The 19048-nt window shown below is 47.2% G+C and overlaps 9 protein-coding genes across 9 annotated transcripts, besides 1 other annotated feature; 5 read left to right on the forward strand and 4 right to left on the reverse strand.

Moving 5' to 3' along the window:
• Window positions 1–1923: 1923 nt before the first annotated feature.
• TSTA_038840 (uncharacterized protein) lies at window positions 1924–2855 on the forward strand (the record flags this gene model as incomplete). The annotated part of the gene is made up of 3 exons (XM_002481068.1): window positions 1924–1961; window positions 2011–2526; window positions 2588–2855. The coding sequence occupies 3 exons, from the start codon at window positions 1924–1926 to the stop codon at window positions 2853–2855; spliced, it is 822 nt and encodes a 273-aa protein (XP_002481113.1).
• A 295-nt stretch (window positions 2856–3150) lies between these two features.
• Window positions 3151–4152, forward strand: TSTA_038850 (6-phosphogluconate dehydrogenase family protein; the record flags this gene model as incomplete). Its single annotated transcript, XM_002481069.1, has 2 exons — window positions 3151–3192; window positions 3244–4152. The coding sequence occupies 2 exons, from the start codon at window positions 3151–3153 to the stop codon at window positions 4150–4152; spliced, it is 951 nt and encodes a 316-aa protein (XP_002481114.1).
• Window positions 4153–4200: 48 nt separating this feature from the next.
• On the reverse strand, window positions 4201–6375 carry TSTA_038860 (acetylglutamate synthase; the record flags this gene model as incomplete). Its single annotated transcript, XM_002481070.1, has 3 exons — window positions 4201–6153; window positions 6206–6248; window positions 6299–6375. 3 exons carry the CDS (start codon window positions 6373–6375, stop codon window positions 4201–4203), a joined length of 2073 nt encoding a protein of 690 aa, XP_002481115.1.
• Window positions 6376–6753: 378 nt separating this feature from the next.
• Window positions 6754–6784: a microsatellite.
• A 313-nt stretch (window positions 6785–7097) lies between these two features.
• Window positions 7098–8174, reverse strand: TSTA_038870 (F-box domain protein; the record flags this gene model as incomplete). Its single annotated transcript, XM_002481071.1, has 3 exons — window positions 7098–7213; window positions 7266–8043; window positions 8121–8174. The coding sequence occupies 3 exons, from the start codon at window positions 8172–8174 to the stop codon at window positions 7098–7100; spliced, it is 948 nt and encodes a 315-aa protein (XP_002481116.1).
• A 357-nt stretch (window positions 8175–8531) lies between these two features.
• Window positions 8532–9734, reverse strand: TSTA_038880 (actin-binding protein Fragmin, putative; the record flags this gene model as incomplete). Its single annotated transcript, XM_002481072.1, has 2 exons — window positions 8532–9187; window positions 9311–9734. The coding sequence occupies 2 exons, from the start codon at window positions 9732–9734 to the stop codon at window positions 8532–8534; spliced, it is 1080 nt and encodes a 359-aa protein (XP_002481117.1).
• A 1564-nt stretch (window positions 9735–11298) lies between these two features.
• On the forward strand, window positions 11299–11793 carry TSTA_038890 (uncharacterized protein; the record flags this gene model as incomplete). The annotated part of the gene is made up of 2 exons (XM_002481073.1): window positions 11299–11356; window positions 11417–11793. 2 exons carry the CDS (start codon window positions 11299–11301, stop codon window positions 11791–11793), a joined length of 435 nt encoding a protein of 144 aa, XP_002481118.1.
• A 1323-nt stretch (window positions 11794–13116) lies between these two features.
• TSTA_038900 (galactose-1-phosphate uridylyltransferase) lies at window positions 13117–16622 on the forward strand. The gene is made up of 6 exons (XM_002481074.1): window positions 13117–14636; window positions 14867–14922; window positions 15034–15150; window positions 15210–15391; window positions 15442–16207; window positions 16261–16622. The coding sequence occupies exons 1-6, from the start codon at window positions 13152–13154 to the stop codon at window positions 16358–16360; spliced, it is 2706 nt and encodes a 901-aa protein (XP_002481119.1). The 5' UTR covers window positions 13117–13151; the 3' UTR covers window positions 16361–16622.
• On the reverse strand, window positions 16344–16999 carry TSTA_038910 (ergosterol biosynthesis protein Erg28, putative). The gene is made up of 2 exons (XM_002481075.1): window positions 16852–16999; window positions 16344–16797 (listed from the first exon to the last, which is right to left on the reverse strand). The coding sequence occupies exons 1-2, from the start codon at window positions 16921–16923 to the stop codon at window positions 16441–16443; spliced, it is 429 nt and encodes a 142-aa protein (XP_002481120.1). The 5' UTR covers window positions 16924–16999; the 3' UTR covers window positions 16344–16440.
• Window positions 17000–17141: 142 nt separating this feature from the next.
• On the forward strand, window positions 17142–18530 carry TSTA_038920 (ketoreductase, putative). Its single transcript, XM_002481076.1, has 2 exons — window positions 17142–17476; window positions 17524–18530. The coding sequence occupies exons 1-2, from the start codon at window positions 17279–17281 to the stop codon at window positions 18376–18378; spliced, it is 1053 nt and encodes a 350-aa protein (XP_002481121.1). The 5' UTR covers window positions 17142–17278; the 3' UTR covers window positions 18379–18530.
• The last annotated feature ends 518 nt before the right edge of the window (window positions 18531–19048 follow it).

Below are 19048 nucleotides of genomic sequence, written 5' to 3' on the forward strand. Positions count from 1 at the left end.
GGACACATAGACACTTTTGCGTTTAGTGTAATTTTATGGTTGCAGCAACCACATATGATATCGTGAGCTTCGGCGGCTATTGTCGCCAGATCTCTGACCGGTTTCCGGGCACATGTTCGATAGCTCTGAAAATACCTGCGATCTCTTTCGGCTTCGCCCATGACCAATTGGAATCGTGAATGGGGGTGACGGGCCAGTTCCCGGCCGCTAAAGGGGACACTATATACTATTAATACAGATCTCAGTACATATTCTTAGTACTTACTGGGACTTGCAATCCAGGCATTTGACAGTGTTGTATTTAGGGTCCTTGCTTATATCGACGCGGTAGAGAAATGAGGAAAATCTATGTGTTGGATCATGCTCACTGGTCCCTGGACCCTGACAGTCACTGCAGAAACGAATTTGTGCATTATAGTCCACGATGCATGTCACACATGTCCAGAAATTTTGACCCTTTCGGATCCCTGGTGTTAAATGTCAGTATTATACAAGATTTCTCGACGTGGACTGTCCTACCATTTAAGCAGCGTCCACAGTGCGAAAGAGTCGCACCCGCCTGACAGCTGTTACACTGCAAACTATACATACCAAGCCCCAAATCATCAGGGGCTCTAGTCATGGAAAGTTTGCCGTGGGGGTGATTCGCTAATAGATCGCGACTTGTCGCTACACAGTTGACACAGATGCTGAATTCGCAATCATTGCATGATAAACCCGAATGGGATGGATGTTTGCATTTTGTACAATACGCCGGAGAAGGGCGTGCACCTCGTGGGGTCTTGCGATCGAGCAGATACTTGTAATACGGCTGGTGAGTCGCGGGATGTGACTGGAGACAGTCGGCGCAGATATTGAGATCGCAGAACAGACAGCAAATGTGGTATGTCTCGTACGGGAGTCCTGTAAGAAATCAGTTGGCTATAACGTCAGAATACAGGATGGTAAGTACCTTTTCCGCAATGACAACACAAGCCAACGTTCTGGCCTGTCGAGGCCATATTTGCCTGTATGGTGCTTAAACCGTTGATGGAGAAGTTGGTGATAGACGGCACCTCAGGGAAAGGAGAAAAGACTGAAGGAACGGCGCCATGATTGCTATATAACTCCATGGAGGCCCGTCACTTCAGCCTTGCCCCTCGCCAACATGCTAGAGGGCTAAGCGACAGAGTCCTGATGTGTAGAAGATGAAGAGAAAAGCGACTCGGACTCTTCCTTCCTGTTTGGCACTAACAAAACAACCTTATACAAAAATGCGCTGTGATTGGCTGGTTGGTGATATAGTTGTGCTACCGGGCCAATCAGAGACTGAGCCAGCCGAGCCGAGTCCGGGTTCGCGAATGTGATTGGCTGATGGCTCGCCCGGTATTTCTGATCTTGGGCCAACCTGCATATCAAAGTCATCTGTTAGCTTCAACTTGTCAGGACTAGAGAAACACTGCCTCTCGTGGCTGAGCCTTGAGCCTCAATGCTCTCAGTCTCGAGTGTCGAAGTTGGGGAGCTCTATTCCCGAAGCTGAATCGTGGCTCGGAACGGCTAGAGATCGATCTAGATCTGATGGACTGGCTGTCAATTGTATCAACATGTTACAGCTAAGTTACCTCGGAATTATTGTCAGACCTTTCTCTCAGCGTGATACGTTCGAAAATGCGTTCGAATATGCCTGGCTTGCCTTCCAATAACAGCTGCGATGTGTCCATATCAGTCTCGATCGGAGAATAGCTGAACTCGCTGTGGAACCGCGACCGCGATCGCCCCCGTTACGTCAAATGCCACTACCGATCGCCGTTTCCTCAAGCCCTCTTCTCCTCTATGCTACACTACATATGGAATATTATTATAATCCAGCTATCTCACAGTGAATTGCTCCATTTTTCGATAGCCCGTCTATATGCAAGCCTATCTGCTTGAGTCAGTGGAAAGATGACAGTCACTCGAAAGTACCTCTTCGGAGGTGATACGTATGTTTCCTTCACACCTACATGGCTCCCTCATTTCTAACATGACTAGTCCATGGTCAAAACAAGACTGGACAACCTGCGACGACAGAATCCGCGGTGGCGCATCCGCCTCTCGCCTATCCATCAAACCATCCACCGTCGACCACATCGACAACCAACCCTACTCCTCCTCCGCCTTCTTTCATGGCTTCCTCGACATCACCACGCTCGGCGGCGCTGGGTTCGCCTCCCAACGCAACACCACATACACTCTCAACTGGCATTTAGAGAAATACGATGGCATAGAATTTATTGTTGGGAAATCAGACGGGAAGAGATACTCATTCGTCCTGAAAGATGAAATGCTACCAAAGCGGCCCGATGGCAGAGAACAGAGTTCCTTAAACTGGGAGTATGAGTTTGTCGTTCCCGCTACGTCGGACTGCGAAGACAGAACGAGGGAAGGGACCGTATTTAGGGCTAAATGGTGTGATTTTGAGCCTACGTATAGAGGGAAACCGCAGGAGGGGTTGACTAGGCGTATACTGCCTAGGAATATCAAGCGAATCACCTTGATGATGCGAAGGTTCCTCTTTTATCTCCCATTCCTGGATTAGGAGAACCTCTGCTGACTTGATGATTGATAGTTTCTTCGGCATGCAATCAGGCGACTTTGAAGTCGAAATCAAAAGCATCGCCGTCTTCAAAGAAGGCAACCAAGTTGACGGTGCAGCTCCACTCCGACAGGACGGTGAAGACATAGCCGAGAAGCTTCGCAACGAATACACACCACCACTATCGTCCCGTGCAGAATCATTTGGATCAAAGACGGCCAAAGAAACAGACGAACCCAAGAGACGCGGGCGGCCGAACAGTCTGCTCTTGCGATTGTTGTCGTCTTGTTGTGGGGGTTGATCTGTTCATAGTACTCAGGAGGGAGGAAATATCACATATCGCGTATTCCGATTACAGGGATCGGATTAGAAGCGAGATGAGTCAATCATTCCGCGGCTCTGTAACTTATCCCATCGGACCGGCTATTGCGGATTCCGCAGCGGCCGTGGAAAGTGTGGGGATAGCAGTGGGGCACGACGATGATATCACTGGATAGCTATTAGCTATATAAGATGCCCTCTTCAGTCCTCTTTCTCAAAACAGTTCAATTGCTCTATTGAAGCATTGTATATACACAACCTAGGTATTATTCAAAATGGCTCAATTAGCATATATAGGCCTGGGGAACATGGGCAAGGTAATTCCCCTCTCCTTCATACCTACAACATACTAATCAAGCTATAAATAGGGCATGACCAAAAACATTATCCAAAACGGCCAGCTCTCATCACCCATCCTCCTCTACAACCGCACATACTCCAAAGCATTAGCTCACGCCGAAGCCCTCGGCGGCAGCACCAAAGCCCAAGCCGTGCACACAATCGCCGACGCCGTCAGTCCCTCAGACATAATCTTCACCTGTGTCGGGGACGATGTCGCGGTGGAAGAAATCATAAACACCGCCCTCAATGACGACTCTCAGACCGACGTGAACGGGAAACTGTTCGTGGACATGTCCACCATCCACCCAGACACAACCCGCAGAATCCATAAACAACTAACCTCCCACGGCGCTCGATTCATTTCGTGCCCTGTCTTCGGCGTGCCAGCTATCGCAGAAGCGGGACAATTAATCTGCGTCCTTAGCGGAGATAAATCTGACGTTTCCAAGATCTTGCCTTATACAGTTGGCGTCATGGCCCGAGCCAACATTGACCTATCCTACGACTCTTCAGAAACTGGACAAGATATAGGAAAAGCATCAACCCTAAAACTAATCGGAAATAGTTTCATCCTCAGCTTCGTCGAACAACTCAGCGAAGGGCTCACACTCGCCGAAAAATCAGGCGTCGGAATCGACCCCTTGGCACAATGGATGGAATTAATGTTTCCAGGACCCTTACCCAAATATGTGGACAGAATGGTGACGGGGGATTATTACAAACGTGAATACCCCTTGTTTCAGGTTGATCTTGCCCGGAAGGATTTGAGACATGTGACTAGTGTTGCGGAACAGAGTGGGATGAGGATGAGGTCCTTGGAAGTGGTGGATGAGTATTTGAAGCAGGTTAAGGAGCATTCTGGGGAAAGGGGAGATATTGCGGGGATGTATGGAGCTGTAAGGAAGGAGTCTGGTCTTAAGTTTGAAAATGAGTAAAATACGTATGTGTATATAGGTGGCTGTATCTGAATAGATACTTGGATATTAATCAACAACGGCCTTCTTATCAGCCCAACTAGGCTGAATACTTCTACAAACAGCCTCATAATCCCTGAACTTCAACGGATCCTCCTCCGGAACTCTAGGTGTAGTCCAAAACATCGCCCAATTACTCCCATTCAACTTCCACGTCCCCCTTGACCGCTCAAAGTACCATTTATTAACCGGATTATCCATTCGGCTTCGCCAACATACACCTCCAGGCAGACATGTGCGAACCATGGCATTAAACACAATATCAGCAACGCCGCCTGCCCCCTGACTGCGCTTGAGAACGGCGAATTTATCGAGATAGGGCACGAGACGGGATATATTTTCGGGTTTGTGGCGGTCTTGTTCGGGGATATCCGGGGGTGTTTCCCAGGTGAGGATTGCACCGCCTTCGTATTCGCCGGCGATTATGAGTCCGGCGAGACGGCCGTTAACGCGGCTGAGGTAGTCTTGGACATCGAGTTTGCGGTTGAAGGAGTCTTCTATTAGGTGGACTAAGCGGGGTAGGTCAATCCGAGGGTCGTCGAGGGTGAGGTGGTGTCCGTCTGGACTATTTGGTGACCAGGGAGTGATGCGTGGATCGGGAAGAATGGTTAATGGCATTCCACGCTTTAAGAAGGTTGATGGCGCGATAGATGGTGCAGTCTGGCCGCGACGTTCAGATGGGAGCGAAGATGAATAAACGGGTTTGTCAGTAAGAAGATTGTGGATGAGTGGATTCTTTTGGCGTCGAGTCCCAACTTGAGATACCGAAAGGACATCTTGATGAGGGCGCGCTGAGTTCGCCACGTCTCTTGGTGTAGTGATGATTGCAGACGATGATGGGGGAAGTAGTGTGAGAGTTTGCTGAAGCAGTCGTAGATTTTCTATGTGCCCCTTGAGCGTGCTGGTCATCAATCCCCCATTCGCTTCTATCAGTGGTTTTTGCTGCCCAGTAGACAGCGGAGTAACTTCGGTTGCAACAAATTTCGAAATTGGGTTACTTTTCGTAGCTGCTTCAGTTATATCCGACTCAGCGCTCGGATCGACAAACCTCTCAATTGAAGCCATTGCTTCATGGAGTTCCGCTTCAATGTCCTTAAACTCCTGCTCCATATTCACAAATACATGTGATTGTTGAGGGCCCTTGAACGCTGGTATGCCTCCCACGGAATCAAGCACAATCAAGCGATCTACAGCAACCTCTTTCTGAAGAGCAGCAAAAATCTCCGCCGTAACCCGCGGATCTTCATCCGGATCATGTTTCCTTTCTAGCCCGGCCAATTCACGGGTCAGCGCAAGCATGGCATCACTGCTTGGTACTGACGATGCTTTGCATGTCTCTTCCGAATATGCTACCGGCGTAACAACAACAATATGATTATTTCGCAACGGACGCAATAGCACTTGCCGAGATATGATCTTTGGAAGGTCTCTGTCTTTGTTTTTGACCAGCACAGAGTCAAGTCGACGAGCCTTGCCACCATCGCAAGCATCAATTGCCGCCGAGAGTCGGTCGGCTTGCTCAGCGGCTGCTTTTCTCCACGTCGTTTCATCTTGCATAGGGCCAGGGTCTACAACAACGCATGACGCCATACCCAGTCGGGTCAATTGTGCCAATGTTAAAGCGACTCCCTGTATAGTCTCGTCGTCCAACGATTGCGCATTAGCCAACTTGACCAATGCAACATGCAGAGCCTCGTCAAGACCTATGGCGTGCGCGGTCTCAGTTTCAGGAGCAGGTCCCTGTCGAAAAACTGGTGTTTCCAGAACCGATCTTGTAGCTCCATAAAACGACCCCAGGTTTACTCCTGGCTTTTCGTTTTCTTTCCCAGATTGTGTTTCGACTGCACCCTGGTTCTGCCGCGGAATCGGAGGTTTCGGTTTCTTGACGGATGGGAATCTAGACAAATAGGCTTTGGCATCTCGTTTTGTGGCCGCAGAGCTTAGAAGACTGAGGAAGAATTCCTACATAACAATCAGTCATTGGCGGAATCAAATCAGTTATACGCAATCCCACCTTATCTGCCATTTTCTCCCTCGCCCGTTGGCGACCGGAGCTTCTAGAGTGGTCCTTAGACAGCGAATCGCTCCATGTTGATTTGCTATCTACTTGTTGAGATTCTTGGTGATAGTAGCGGGAATGACACCGCCATCGCGCCTGAAGTTTTCGCCAACTAGACCAGTCATGTTTCTAGACATATTAGCATACAATAACCAATATGTTTTATCTTCGTACCTTGTGCAGTAAGACCCTGTAAGATTGGAGGCTCATGACTCATCGTAGAAACGAATCAATTCAACTAACCGAGCGGACTCGGAGCGGTCAGGAAGCTCTGTTGAGCGTCAATTTTAGAAATTCTGCCTGTTCGTAAATAATCAAGAAATATAAATACCCAAGAAGAGACGAACAGGACTCGCAAGCAAATTGAGATATTTCGTTTTGTCCAATTCTTTGACAAGATGAGACAATTGTTCAGACCACAAAAAAGAAAGAAACAAAATATGACGCATCCTCGGCGACTCGGTGGTGAAGTGGGGACATTTTTGGCTGCTTTTAGGCCGAAGAGATAAGATAAGATAAATAAGATAAGATAAGGATTTTCCTCTACTTTATGTACAGAATCTTCCCTTCCTTCCCCTCCCTTTCCATAGAAAAATGTACCTAAGACTTTGATTTTGGAACATCTGACATAAGCAGCATACAGGCTGCTGGAGCACTCGCAAGGCTGTACATATTCAGATTTATACAGAGTACTTGATCTTGACTCACCCTTCGTTTCTTGAGCGAAGCGAGAGATGACAGATTGTATGATTAGGCGGAAAAGTCATAACGATCTATTAACTATATCCCAATAACTCCTCTATACCTATACCTATCCCTAGACCGTTGTTGAAATACTCAATAAAAATCATGCAGGCGGAAACATATTCCTTGCTCCAATAATAACAGCGTTCGGACATACTTGCTGTTCTGCCATTGACTTCTCGACTGTGAGAAGTAGCCGTGTCGTACGGATCCTCAATTCTATACAGATCAGCTTCATCGTCAACAATAGACAAGAGTAGTGCTGCCATACCTTCAATTACAACCTCGTAATTAACTTCCCCCTCCTCATCTTGATGGATCAACACTGGAAGCATCGGTCCATTCCACTTCTTCTCCTTGACACGCAATTTCAGACCTACAGTCTTATTATTATTCACCCAAAGAACACCATCCTCTTCATCAAGATGCTGCTTGAGTTGTGTATGTATATCGCTGTCATACTCCTTCTTCGACTGCCGTTTCAACCAATCCCTCCATACACGAATAATCCCATCCTGAACCGTCACAGCACTCAGAAGCATCCTACTATTCGGCATGATCTTAACCAGATTCACAATTGAGCACAATTGCGAAAAGTCCTCAAAGTCTTCCAGCGTGACTTGCTTCTTGACAAGTGTACGTGTCTTCTCCGTCTCGTGTCCGTCGGTATCAGAGTTGTGATCTGAATCGTAGATACTCATGTAATCATTCTCCCATTCTGTGGCATCAATCTCCGGTCGAAAGCAGGAGTAGACGTTGGACAGCTTTCCCAGACATTCTGATGCCTTGCAATCCTCGTACAGTGACCCGTTGCCTTCGTATTTGTCGTTTAGGCCTGGAGTGCCGAGATAGGTACAGAAGAAATGCGGATCCGTCAGTTTTGAGATTGGATGGAAACATTCAAATAGCAATTCATAGTCTTTCAGTGAAGACACGTGGAGGAGTCTGTAGTGAAGAATGCGAAGGACGACGGCATGTAGTCGTTGCGATACGCTGGCGAGCGGAAGTAGGGCTCGAGTTGTGAAGGAATTTAGGATTTGGACGAGGATCTGATAGTCACATACAAATTAGTTCTGACATTTCATCTCTGATTGCTCTCCGTATAGATAGGATGCTAATCACGTACTTCATTAGGTAGAGAGTATAGGGGTGTGTATGTTGCATGATCGTTGGCAGCCATATGCGGTGCGGAAGTATATATTGAAGGCATTGATAACAAAAGAACAAAATGACAGCAATATATAGCGATGAGAGTAAATGTCTAAAATGTCTATCGAGTCTATAAGAAATAAAAAATAAAAAAGAAATCAGGAATAACTGAATTGGAAAAGCTGCAGTATATGAATCATCATTAAATACGTCCTGAAATTCCCGATAAGAGCGTAAACCGGCCGATAAACCTCTTATCGAAACACCGCCAGTCCTGCTGCCTGAGGCATCTGCTCGGTGCTAAATTTAGCCACCACGTCAGCTAACTATCAGCTAACTGCTAACATGACAATTCCTCAAGATAAACACAAGATACTGAAACCAGGGGTTAATGTGCAGAAATTGATTGGAAAAATGCCGCATTCTCGTTTCCTTCCTTGACTTTTGCAACAGGGGTCGCAGCGATCACTTCCGGAGCCTGCGATTCCTGCTGCAGATACCGCAAATATGCCCCAGTGCACAACTTCCACGCATCCTTTACGTGAGTATTTACGTACTGTCCTTCCCAGACCCATATCTTCCTGCCAGTGTCAAAGATGAAAATATCGTTGCTATCCAAGTCTGACAGTCGGATTGTGCCGCCTTCTTTATCCAGCTCGAACTGGAATTGGCCGGACTCAGTAGGGACGATTCGAAATAATCTCGGTGGTCGTGCCGGTAGTAGTGATGATGCTGGTGATGGCCTAGAATTATGAATCGGACGGCCAGTGCGAAAATATGACTGATCAGTATTTCCTCCGCCCAATAAATCGACAACAATCTTCGACCTAGCCTCCGTCTGTGCCAACACTTCAACGTCAATATGTTTAGCAAGCGTCAATTCATTCACAACCTGCGCGGCCTTGGCTTTCTCCATGGGGCTCGCGTCCTTCCCCTGCCACACCCAGATTTTATCATCCTTTTCTAGAATAAAGACATCCCCGTCATCCAGACTCTGCCATGTCGGATCCACTTCATGAACAACCACCGAGTGCCCATGTGCCGCTGTGGTAGGTTGAGTAAATACCCGAAGCAACGTTGTAACACCAGTCGGCTGCTGTTGAGTCTCAACATGACGGAATCCAGAACGAACCCCTCCCTTTCTAATTGACAGTCTCGGAAACAGACTCAAGAATTCGTCCGAAGGATGAAGCTGGATCTCTCGATGTTGCGTAGCCACTCCATGTAAAAACTCATCTAACTCTACCGTCTTGTACGCCGCTGTCCCTGCTTCATCCTGCGTGGTTTTTGCCCCGAGCCAGAAGAAAATATCATGCGCCAACCTTTCCGCCTGTTCTCCATTCTCACTCCGAGGAATAGTGTATGAGTACAAGACAATGTAGCTATCCCCGTCATAAAACTGGCCGTACAATTCTTTCGGCCACGGAACGACGTGAAAATCTTCAATGCGCCATATAAATAAACCAGGCTGTATACCGATTGTCCCGTTGTTCCAGGCTGGTTCTGTGGTGGCAGAATTGTATTTGACTTTGTGGTCGATGTCGGTGCCGATGAGCCAAATGTTGGTATCTCCAAAATTGAGTTCAGTCATTTTGTCTAATGCTGCAATTGACCTTGATTATACACTGCTATTCATGATACCTCCAGGATATGTATGTTGTTGTCAACGGTACCTAGCTAGATCAATGAATTTCTAGGTATGCGGGGTCTAGATCGAATTTTATCTGTATGGATGGTAGCGGGGCTGAGCCTATATTTTAGAAAGGAATCGGACTTTAAATATAAGTACGGTAAACCCGGTTCATAACAAAATAAAGGATTACAGCTCAAGATTGGCCTCAATTCTTTATATAGTAGAGAATTTGTTAGGAGTCGTTATACCCAGCCGAATTTGTACGTAACCTTAAATTTCCAAAAAGGTCAAAATTCCTTGTATAGTAGGTAGAGATTTTGTTAGCGTTCGTTATATCCAGATATTCGTTACAAGCCGGGTACGTTGAATCTCTCCACTAACGAAGTTGATGTGTACGATTCGAAGCCCTCTACACCAACTAGGACGGAAAAGGAACTGCGGCGCTAGCTCACTGGAAACTGCAACAAGTATCTATCCTACCTGGTGCCGGTTGGGCGTCGCTCGCCTCTTCTGCAAGCGACCACTCCCAGCTACACAGGCGTCCAATCCACCGAGGAACAAATCAATCCCATGCTTTCTTGGAGGCGTCGACAAATAGGGTTGCCGTAAGGAATCTAATGTGTTACTACATCCGGATTTCAGCTCTACTTGACGCTTGTTCATTTGTTAGCCTTGCTTTGTCATTGCCGACGAATTTTTCAGTTCTTCAATGTTGAGCTCGGTTGAGCCGGATCGCCGATTATGTACCGCCGCCCCAAAAACAAAATAAATGAGTTAGGTGGTACCAAGTCAGAATTCGGACAGTGACGGCATTTACTTTAGTCGAGAAACTTTTACTTTGCAGGCCATGGACCATATCCCGTGTGCCGATAGCCATCTTTGGCGTCACATACGTGTTCCATTCCTGAGCGAGGGAGACTACGATGGACTCGACTTTGTAGGCTTCCCAATTCGCAGAGGTTGGCAAGATGCATCGATGGCATCGATGCGGCACCAAACACAATTAATCTCTCCGGGCGTTCGGCCCGGGAATAGTCGTCCTTTTTTTCAGACTTGGCTGTTTTTCGGCCTGCTAACTGAGGTCCTAATTATGTCTTAGGCCCTATTACAACGCAGGACTTTGTTGTCGACGGTTTCGTGACAACTAAGAGACTACCAGAGTCCATATTTGAATGGTATCATCGTCTTCTCGCAATGCCTGATGATCGCCGGCGTGAATGTTTCACGATGTCCGAGCGATGCCTTTTAGCAGCTCGCGTCCTTCGTTTTGCACTGCTTGATGAAACCTAGCAACCAGATTGTCTGGTTGTAGCCGAGATACGCCTATCCATCAGCACCCTCGGTGAGACGCTGGGCCAATTCCTCCACTCGATACGGCACAGTTTTGAACCGCGTGCCCCGGGAGGCTACATTGACCTCCATAACAAATGGGGATATAACCGCCCGCTTCTGCATAAGCTGTTGCTCAACCAGAAGCAATGGTGTCCAAACCACGTTAGATTCTTGGAGAGCTACCTCTATTATGCGGCCTCTTTGGACCGTCCATGGATGGGGTATCACGGTAACTGCTCAGCCGATGCGTGTGTAGCGGGGTTAATCCACGACCTTAGGGAATACGAAACTAAGCATTCCGATGCCAGTGACGCGCCCTGTAATGGCAGGTGTCTTCAGATTTGAACCGATCCAGGCTCAAATCATTGACATCCTCCAACAGGAAGGACTGCCGCTCCTCCGGGCGTCGATTGCCAACCACAGCGCCGTCAAAGTAGAGGTTATCAAACATCAAATAGGGATGAAGTACACTGCTATTTCGCACATCTGGTCAGACGGACTCGGTAATGAGGACCAATATTGGCTGCTGGAGCTCCAATTCAAGCAACTTGTCAAGGCTGTCAATGCTGCAAAGGGAGGGCGCAGAACTACCAGAGTTCCCTCAGCGCGTCATCTTCGCCCCGGGGCCGAGATTCCGACAAAAAGGGTTCCGATGGCTTGTGTGTTCTTTCTTGGACATGGTTAATTTTGTGCTAGGCATCACGGTAGGGAAGATAGGGAAGAAGCAATTCTCTCATCTCGGAGTTGATTGCTCGTACCCGGGTGATGGAATTTTGTATTATGTGACCCCGCAACAAACAAGGTCATATACGTCATCCAAGAGGAAAAGATGAATCAAAAGAGTCCACATGCTACCCAGGATGTTGTCTTGGCGGAGACGAAACTGCAGAGAGCTCCGAGCCGCATGTGCTGTTGGGTTTAGTTAAGCACCATGAGTCCATGACGCTCTTGCTACCGATACGATTCATCGTTACGCCGCCATAGTGACTTTTGATCAGATATTGGGAAAGGAGATAAGCACTATATCTTCGAACCTCTTGTCAGGGAGACATGAAGGGGTGGTTGACATAGCTGTTTACGACAAAGGACAGAACTGGGAGATCAAAGAGAGGCTAAGCGATGATGTTGAGATCCAGTGTGGTTGTGCCCAGAAGACTTGGATAATACGCTGAGAGTAATACAGCAGGAGACATGTTAAAACGTATCCGACAGTCAACCGCTAATCGCTTAAATTCTTCAGGTAGGAAGCTCTCCGGTCAGACATAGAAGTAGCAGCAGTCAGCCGGTAGGCAATTGTGCTCGAACAAACGTAATCAGTCTATGTGTCCTCCCTGCTGCCCCATGGGTGTCAAGAAACAAACACAAATAGGGACTAAATAGCAGCACTGTATACCCAAGTCTAGGAGATTTTATCAACACCAATTCCAGGCTGGATGTCAAGGAAATCAAGATGATTCTTCAGCATCAGCGGCCTTACTCCATGTCTACATGTAACTATGTACTTCTACCCCAGGAAATCACCCTGATTAAGCAATGGCTCTTAATAGAAAATGAAGTTTGCCCAATTGCATCTACCATACCAATATTTGAAGCATTACAGTGGAACCTGGCTATAGCGAAAAGAAGGCCTCTCAGAATCCAAGTCAGATACTTAGAATATAGAGAATCTAGAGATGAAGAGCTCCCCAGAAGAACAATCTATCGTATTATTAATAATTACGATGCTCTTTGATTCTATACTAAAGCAACTAAAGTTGATATAAGTATAAACATGGAGAGGGCTTCCTTTCGTTATAGCCAGGTTCTACTGTAAGGCAGAAGAACATAAGGCCTCGGAAATAAAATACGTCGTAACAAAAGTTACGGTATACTGTAAGCTTTGACCAATAATTAAGCTTGAAATGGATCAGATACGGTTATTCCATTGTACACGAAAATTACAGTTAGTATCCCGAGGTCAACAGGGTGACAATTTTCACAACCTACTACATTTATATACACTTTTTCTACGGCCGACACCTCTGCAAAAGAAGACGCGGAAAAATGGGCCGACACGAGGAAATAGTCAAAGAAATATCCCGCGTAGTCAGCCAATTCCACAAACTAAATCAACCATACCGCATCTTCCACGGCTCAACAAACAGCACTCGACCCCGACCAGGAAGCAAACAAAATTTCGTCGACATCAGCGCCCTCAACAATGTTCTACGTGTTGATCGCGGCACCAAAACCGCCGCTGTTGAACCCAATGTGCCCATGGACAGACTCGTCGAGGCTACCTTGAAACATGGCCTTGTACCGCCTGTAGTCATGGAGTTCCCCGGTATCACTGCCGGTGGAGGGTACGCGGGCACAAGCGGCGAATCAAGTTCCTTTCGACATGGGTTTTTTGATCGAACTATTAATTCTGTGGAAATGGTTCTTGCGAATGGCGAAGTTGTCAAGACTAGCACCGCCGAAAAGCAAGATCTATTTCGTGGCGCGGCTGGCGCAGTGGGAAGTCTCGGAATCACCACGCTGATTGAATTGAACCTCGTCGAAGCCAAGAAATTTGTCAAAGTGACCTACGAGCGGGCACCGAGTATTAAAGCTGCCATTGAAGCTTTGGAAAGGGATAGCGCTGACCCGAAAACGGCGCCGTTTGAGTATATCGATGGCATTCAGTTCTCCCCGGACCACGGCGTGGTTATCAAAGGTGAGTTAACAGACGAGTTACCGGCCAGCACCAAACCGCAGACATTTAGTAATCCCTGGGATCCATGGTTTTATCTGCATGTTCAAGAAATTACAGAAACGCAACAAGTCGTCACCGAATACGTCCCATTGGCCGAGTACCTGTTTCGCTATGATCGCGGCGGATTCTGGGTCGGCGCATCCGCGTTTAAATATTTCCGATTTGTGCCTTTCAATAAATTTACGCGCTGGTTTTTGGATGACTTTTTGCATACCCGCATGCTCTACAAAGCGTTACATGCAAGCGGTGAATCGAGTCGCTATATTGTCCAGGATTTGGCGCTTCCTTACGAAACAGCGGAAGAATTCATCGACTATACGACCAAGACATTCGACATTTGGCCTCTGTGGTACTGCCCCTTGAAGCAATCGCCCACTCCGACTATGCACCCACACAACACCCAAACCAAATATACAGGCCGTCTACTGAATATCGGACTATGGGGGTTCGGCCCATCGAATTCAGCCGAGTTCATCGCTAAAAACCGCGATCTAGAACATAAACTCAACGACCTAGGAGGCATGAAATGGCTATATGCGCATACATACTACCCCGAAAACGAATTTTGGAAACGCTTTGATCGCGAATGGTATGAGAAATTGCGAGAAAAGTACTCTGCAACGGGTTTACCGAGTGTATGGCACAAGGTTAAAGTTGTGACTGCAAGCGATAAAAACACCGATAAATCGTGGCTTCAGAATTTGGTGGGTTATTGGCCCATTGGTGGGTTTTGGGGGATTTGGAAGTCGATTGCATCCAAAGAGTATTTGAAGCATAGGAATGCGACGTGGAGGGTCAGGAAGTGATTCAGTCATAGACAGACGTGTACATCATATCGTGTATCATAGACTTATTAGATAGACATATTCTTTGACCAGAAGTTAATTCAGTAGAACTTGGCTGTAACGAAAGGAAGCCCTCTTCATGTATGTATATATCCCTTCTGATATCAGCGGCTGATTCCTTCTGTCTGGTAAATATGTTACACTCCTTGAAAGAAGTGTAATAAATTACGTCAGGACAGGTGTCTGCCCAATTGCCCCGCAATTTATGTCCCAATGTCGGCGTAATTGGATTACGGTAATTTCAGCATGGAGTAAGCCCCGCATGAAGAAAGTTGGTTACATCGAGTGATCTTTCTTCTTTCTTTTCCTTTCTCTCTCCTCATATTCAACTTTGACTTGGTATCAGGCTTTCGCGATTCATCATGGTCGAAAGCGTGTTAGACGACATCTCCCATCGGAGATTCAATCCTCTCCGTGGCTCCAACATTCTCGTTTCTCCTCATCGGACAAAGAGACCATGGCAGTACGTGAAACCGACCGCGCTACCAAAATAAGTGTTGTACTGATAGCATTGGACTATAGAGGACAGGAGGAATCACCATCAAAAACTACCCTGCCAGCATACGACCCTAAATGTTACCTTTGTCCTGGAAATACTCGTGCACAGGGGGATGTTAATCCACAGTACAAAAACACCTTTGCCTTTGTCAATGATTATAGCGCCGTAAAAGAGGACCAAGCTGATTACAAGCCTGAAGAGAAGGGTACTCCCTCATACGAGAATAGAGATTGGATTACGACTAACAGATTACAGGCGCAGAATCATTCTTTCTCCGCGCCGAGCCTGTCGTCGGTAAATGCTACGTCCTCACCTTCTCAGCAGCACACAACCAAACCCTCGCCGATCTGTCGGCTGCAGAAATCGTACCTGTAATTGACGCCTGGACGGAAATCTATACATCGCATTTATCCCCCAAAAACCCCTTGGCGGCTGTTGCGGCGGCGACACACTTACCTCCCAATGCGCCGACTGCATCACTCACCACACCCAAGTCGCAATATCGATATATGCAAATCTTTGAGAATAAAGGTGCTGCCATGGGATGCTCGAATCCGCATCCGCACGGTCAGGTGTGGACGACTAGTTCTCTGCCTGACGAACCGGCCATTGAACTGGAGCAATTGAAAAAGTACCGCGCAGAACACGGCGGTAAGCATTTGCTAGGTGACTACGTCGCCCTTGAAATTCAAAAACAAGAGCGTATCGTCTTTGAGAATGACGGATTCGTCGTTCTCTGTCCCTGGTGGGCTACATGGCCATTTGAGACTATGATTATCTCCAAAACACACAAACGCGCGCTTGTCGATCTCAACGCAGACGAAAAGGCGCAATTGGCCGAAGCACTTGCGGAGATTACGCGACGATACGACAACTTGTTTGAGACGCATTTTCCGTATAGCATGGGTATTCATCAGGCGCCGCTTGAGGGTACGGATGAGGAGATTGGGGCATCGTGGTTGCATTTGCATTTTTATCCGCCTTTGTTGAGGAGTGCCACTGTCAGAAAGTTTCTAGTTGGGTATGTCGTCTTCTTCTTCTTGTTGCTGATATGACGAATGCTGATGAGAATAGGTATGAGATGATGGCTGAGCCTCAGCGTGATATCACCCCTGAACAGGCCACGACTAGACTGCGGGCTTGTGGTGGTGAGTTGTACAGAAAAAGACTGTAGATACTATTATAATACATAACTATTGCGTACATCACACATTCTCCATACATCTGTCTTCATGTCTCCCAATCTGCAATGAATTAAGAAAGATAATACCCCCTCTGCGAACCCATCCATACCAACGCACTCGACGCAAACACCAATGGAAACACAAACCTCCCCCTCACCTGCGCCGACCCATAAACAACCACTTCCGTCAAAAAGTGTCCCAGCGCAATACCATAAGTCCAAAACGCCATATCGTAAGCCACGGGATTGTGAATATTATATGCTGCGTACGCCCTCACAACGGACGAGAGAAACGTCCAGGTACCGAAAGTGCGAGCTGCGAGAGGGGCCGAAGGGGAAGGGTTGCGTGAGGAGCCGATGTAGAGTTGTTGATGGTATGAAGGGCTGAGGTAGGATTGGAGACTATTTGCGGTCGAGATTACTGATACCTATCGTTCTATGTTAGCGGTGATGATTCAAAAAGGAAAAAAGAGAAGTCGTACGATCAGTAACCAAGCTGGAAGCCAGCCTTCGTCTGTGTTGAGACGGAAACTGTTGAGTAGAGAGGATGCCATTTTTTTCTGATGACTATTCTGCGATTTGTTCCGAGAGTAGTTAAAACCACTGAGTAGATCCAGCGGTGTTAATCCTGAGAGATGTTGAATTTGTTGAAATGATCAAATAAGCTATTCGGGCTGAACAAGGGACATACAGCCAATCACATGTCGCGATCATGCCTCAGCTCAACAATTGACCAAGCTAGCCGAGGGGTGCCGATATTTTCTGTTTTTACGCATATATTCAGACGTCTCCTTGCTTCAGCTCCGCTAGTCTAGTCCGTTAGTTTATTTGTTATTAATACGGAGAGATCTGTCTTTTCGGAGAGACCAATTCCTTATTTACTGAACTTTCCCATCTGTCTTCGTCTGGATGACATTCCAACAAGAAACCATGGAGCACGTCAACAACTACCTCGATAAACTCACCGATTTCCGTGCTGCAGACATGTCGCAATCACAAACCGCGTTGGTGTTTGGATTGGGTCTTGTCGGCGGTGTATGGCTTCTCACTCAGCTTCTGACCTTTGTCAGGGTGCTGTTGAGTTTGTTTGTTATTCCGGGGAGATCTGTACGTTCTATCTTTCGATCAATAGGGTCAATGCTGATATGTTGTAGCTTCGCAGTTTCGGTCCCAAAGGTAGCTGGGCGCTCATCACCGGTGCCTCGGACGGCCTAGGCAAAGAATTCGCTCTTCAAATCGCTCGCGCCGGATTCAATGTCCTTCTCGTATCGCGTACCGAATCGAAACTTGTCTCTCTCGCCGATGAAATCAAGTCCAAGAACCCGAGTACCCAGACGAAAATACTAGCCATGGATTTCGCCGCCAACAAGGACTCAGACTACGAACAACTCAAATCCCTGGTTGATAATCTCGACATCGCGATTCTCGTCAACAACGTCGGCAAAAGCCACAGTATCCCCGTCCCCTTCAGCGAAACCCCCGACGACGAAATGAAAGACATCATCACCATCAACTGCACGGGCACCCTCCGCGTCACCAAACTCGTCACACCAGGCATGATCCAACGCAAGCGCGGTCTAATTCTGACCATGGGCTCATTCGGTGGTTTACTCCCCACGCCTCTCCTAGCCACATACTCTGGCAGCAAAGCATTCCTCCAATACTGGTCCAGCGCTCTTGGCTCCGAACTCGAACCTTACGGAATCACGGTGCAACTCCTCCAAGCCCATTTGATTACATCCGCAATGTCCAAGATTCGTCGTCCAAGTCTGACCGTTCCTACACCTAAAGCATGGGTGAAGACGGCATTGAACAAGATTGGGCGTCGGGGGGGTTCGCCGCATTTTTATTATACTTCTTCGCCCTATTTTAGTCATGGGCTCATGGCGTGGTTTATTACCTGTGTCGTTGGGGTGTGGAGTAATTGGTTGAAGAATTATAATCTTAATATGCATGTGGGTATTCGGAAGAGGGCGTTGAGGAAGTTGGAGAGGTCGAAGACGAAGTAATTGTCTATCTCGGGTTGTAGAGAGGTGGGTTATTCCCGAGCTGTATGGTTGTGGTTGTCTAAGTTCGACTTGTATTCTTAGTACTGTATGATATTATTAATGTGTGTCCGGGATGATATCCTGAGCATTGAATGATGGGGTCATTTTTAACATATGGACTATTTGCCGGTAATCGAACGTATCTTTTCCCTAACTCGCCGCCATTCCCATCCAGCAAAACATGGCCAAGTAGCATTCAAAAAGACCCATCCTTAGAACAAGCTGTCAAAGAGGGATTCTCAGAGTAGAGCCCCTTTCCATCCGGATCATCTATCACTTGCGCCAGCCCAACCAACCCTAAAAAAGAAAGATTTTCCAAGCCTTGAAGGACGTAAAACGTATAAATAAGCCGTATAGGCGAATCTCTCTGCCAATGATCCTCAACAGAAACTCGTCATCGTGTTCTAGTAAGGATTCTTATGACATCTAGCCGCCTGAGAGAGCTTCCTTGGCCACCGATATCAACTATCTGCCAGGGCAGCCTCATCCTCTTGTCCTAAGAGCTCTGGGGCTGTACCCCATGAACACATTGATACCCTCGGAGCGTGCTTTCTCTGCTCAAAATGTTCAACTCAATGCTTTCCGAAACCGTATGACCGCGGAGAAATTGATTTATATCTATATGAATACC

This window comes from Talaromyces stipitatus, genomic scaffold (assembly GCF_000003125.1).
Source record: "Talaromyces stipitatus ATCC 10500 scf_1105507295541 genomic scaffold, whole genome shotgun sequence".
Classification (NCBI taxonomy): domain Eukaryota; kingdom Fungi; phylum Ascomycota; class Eurotiomycetes; order Eurotiales; family Trichocomaceae; genus Talaromyces; species Talaromyces stipitatus.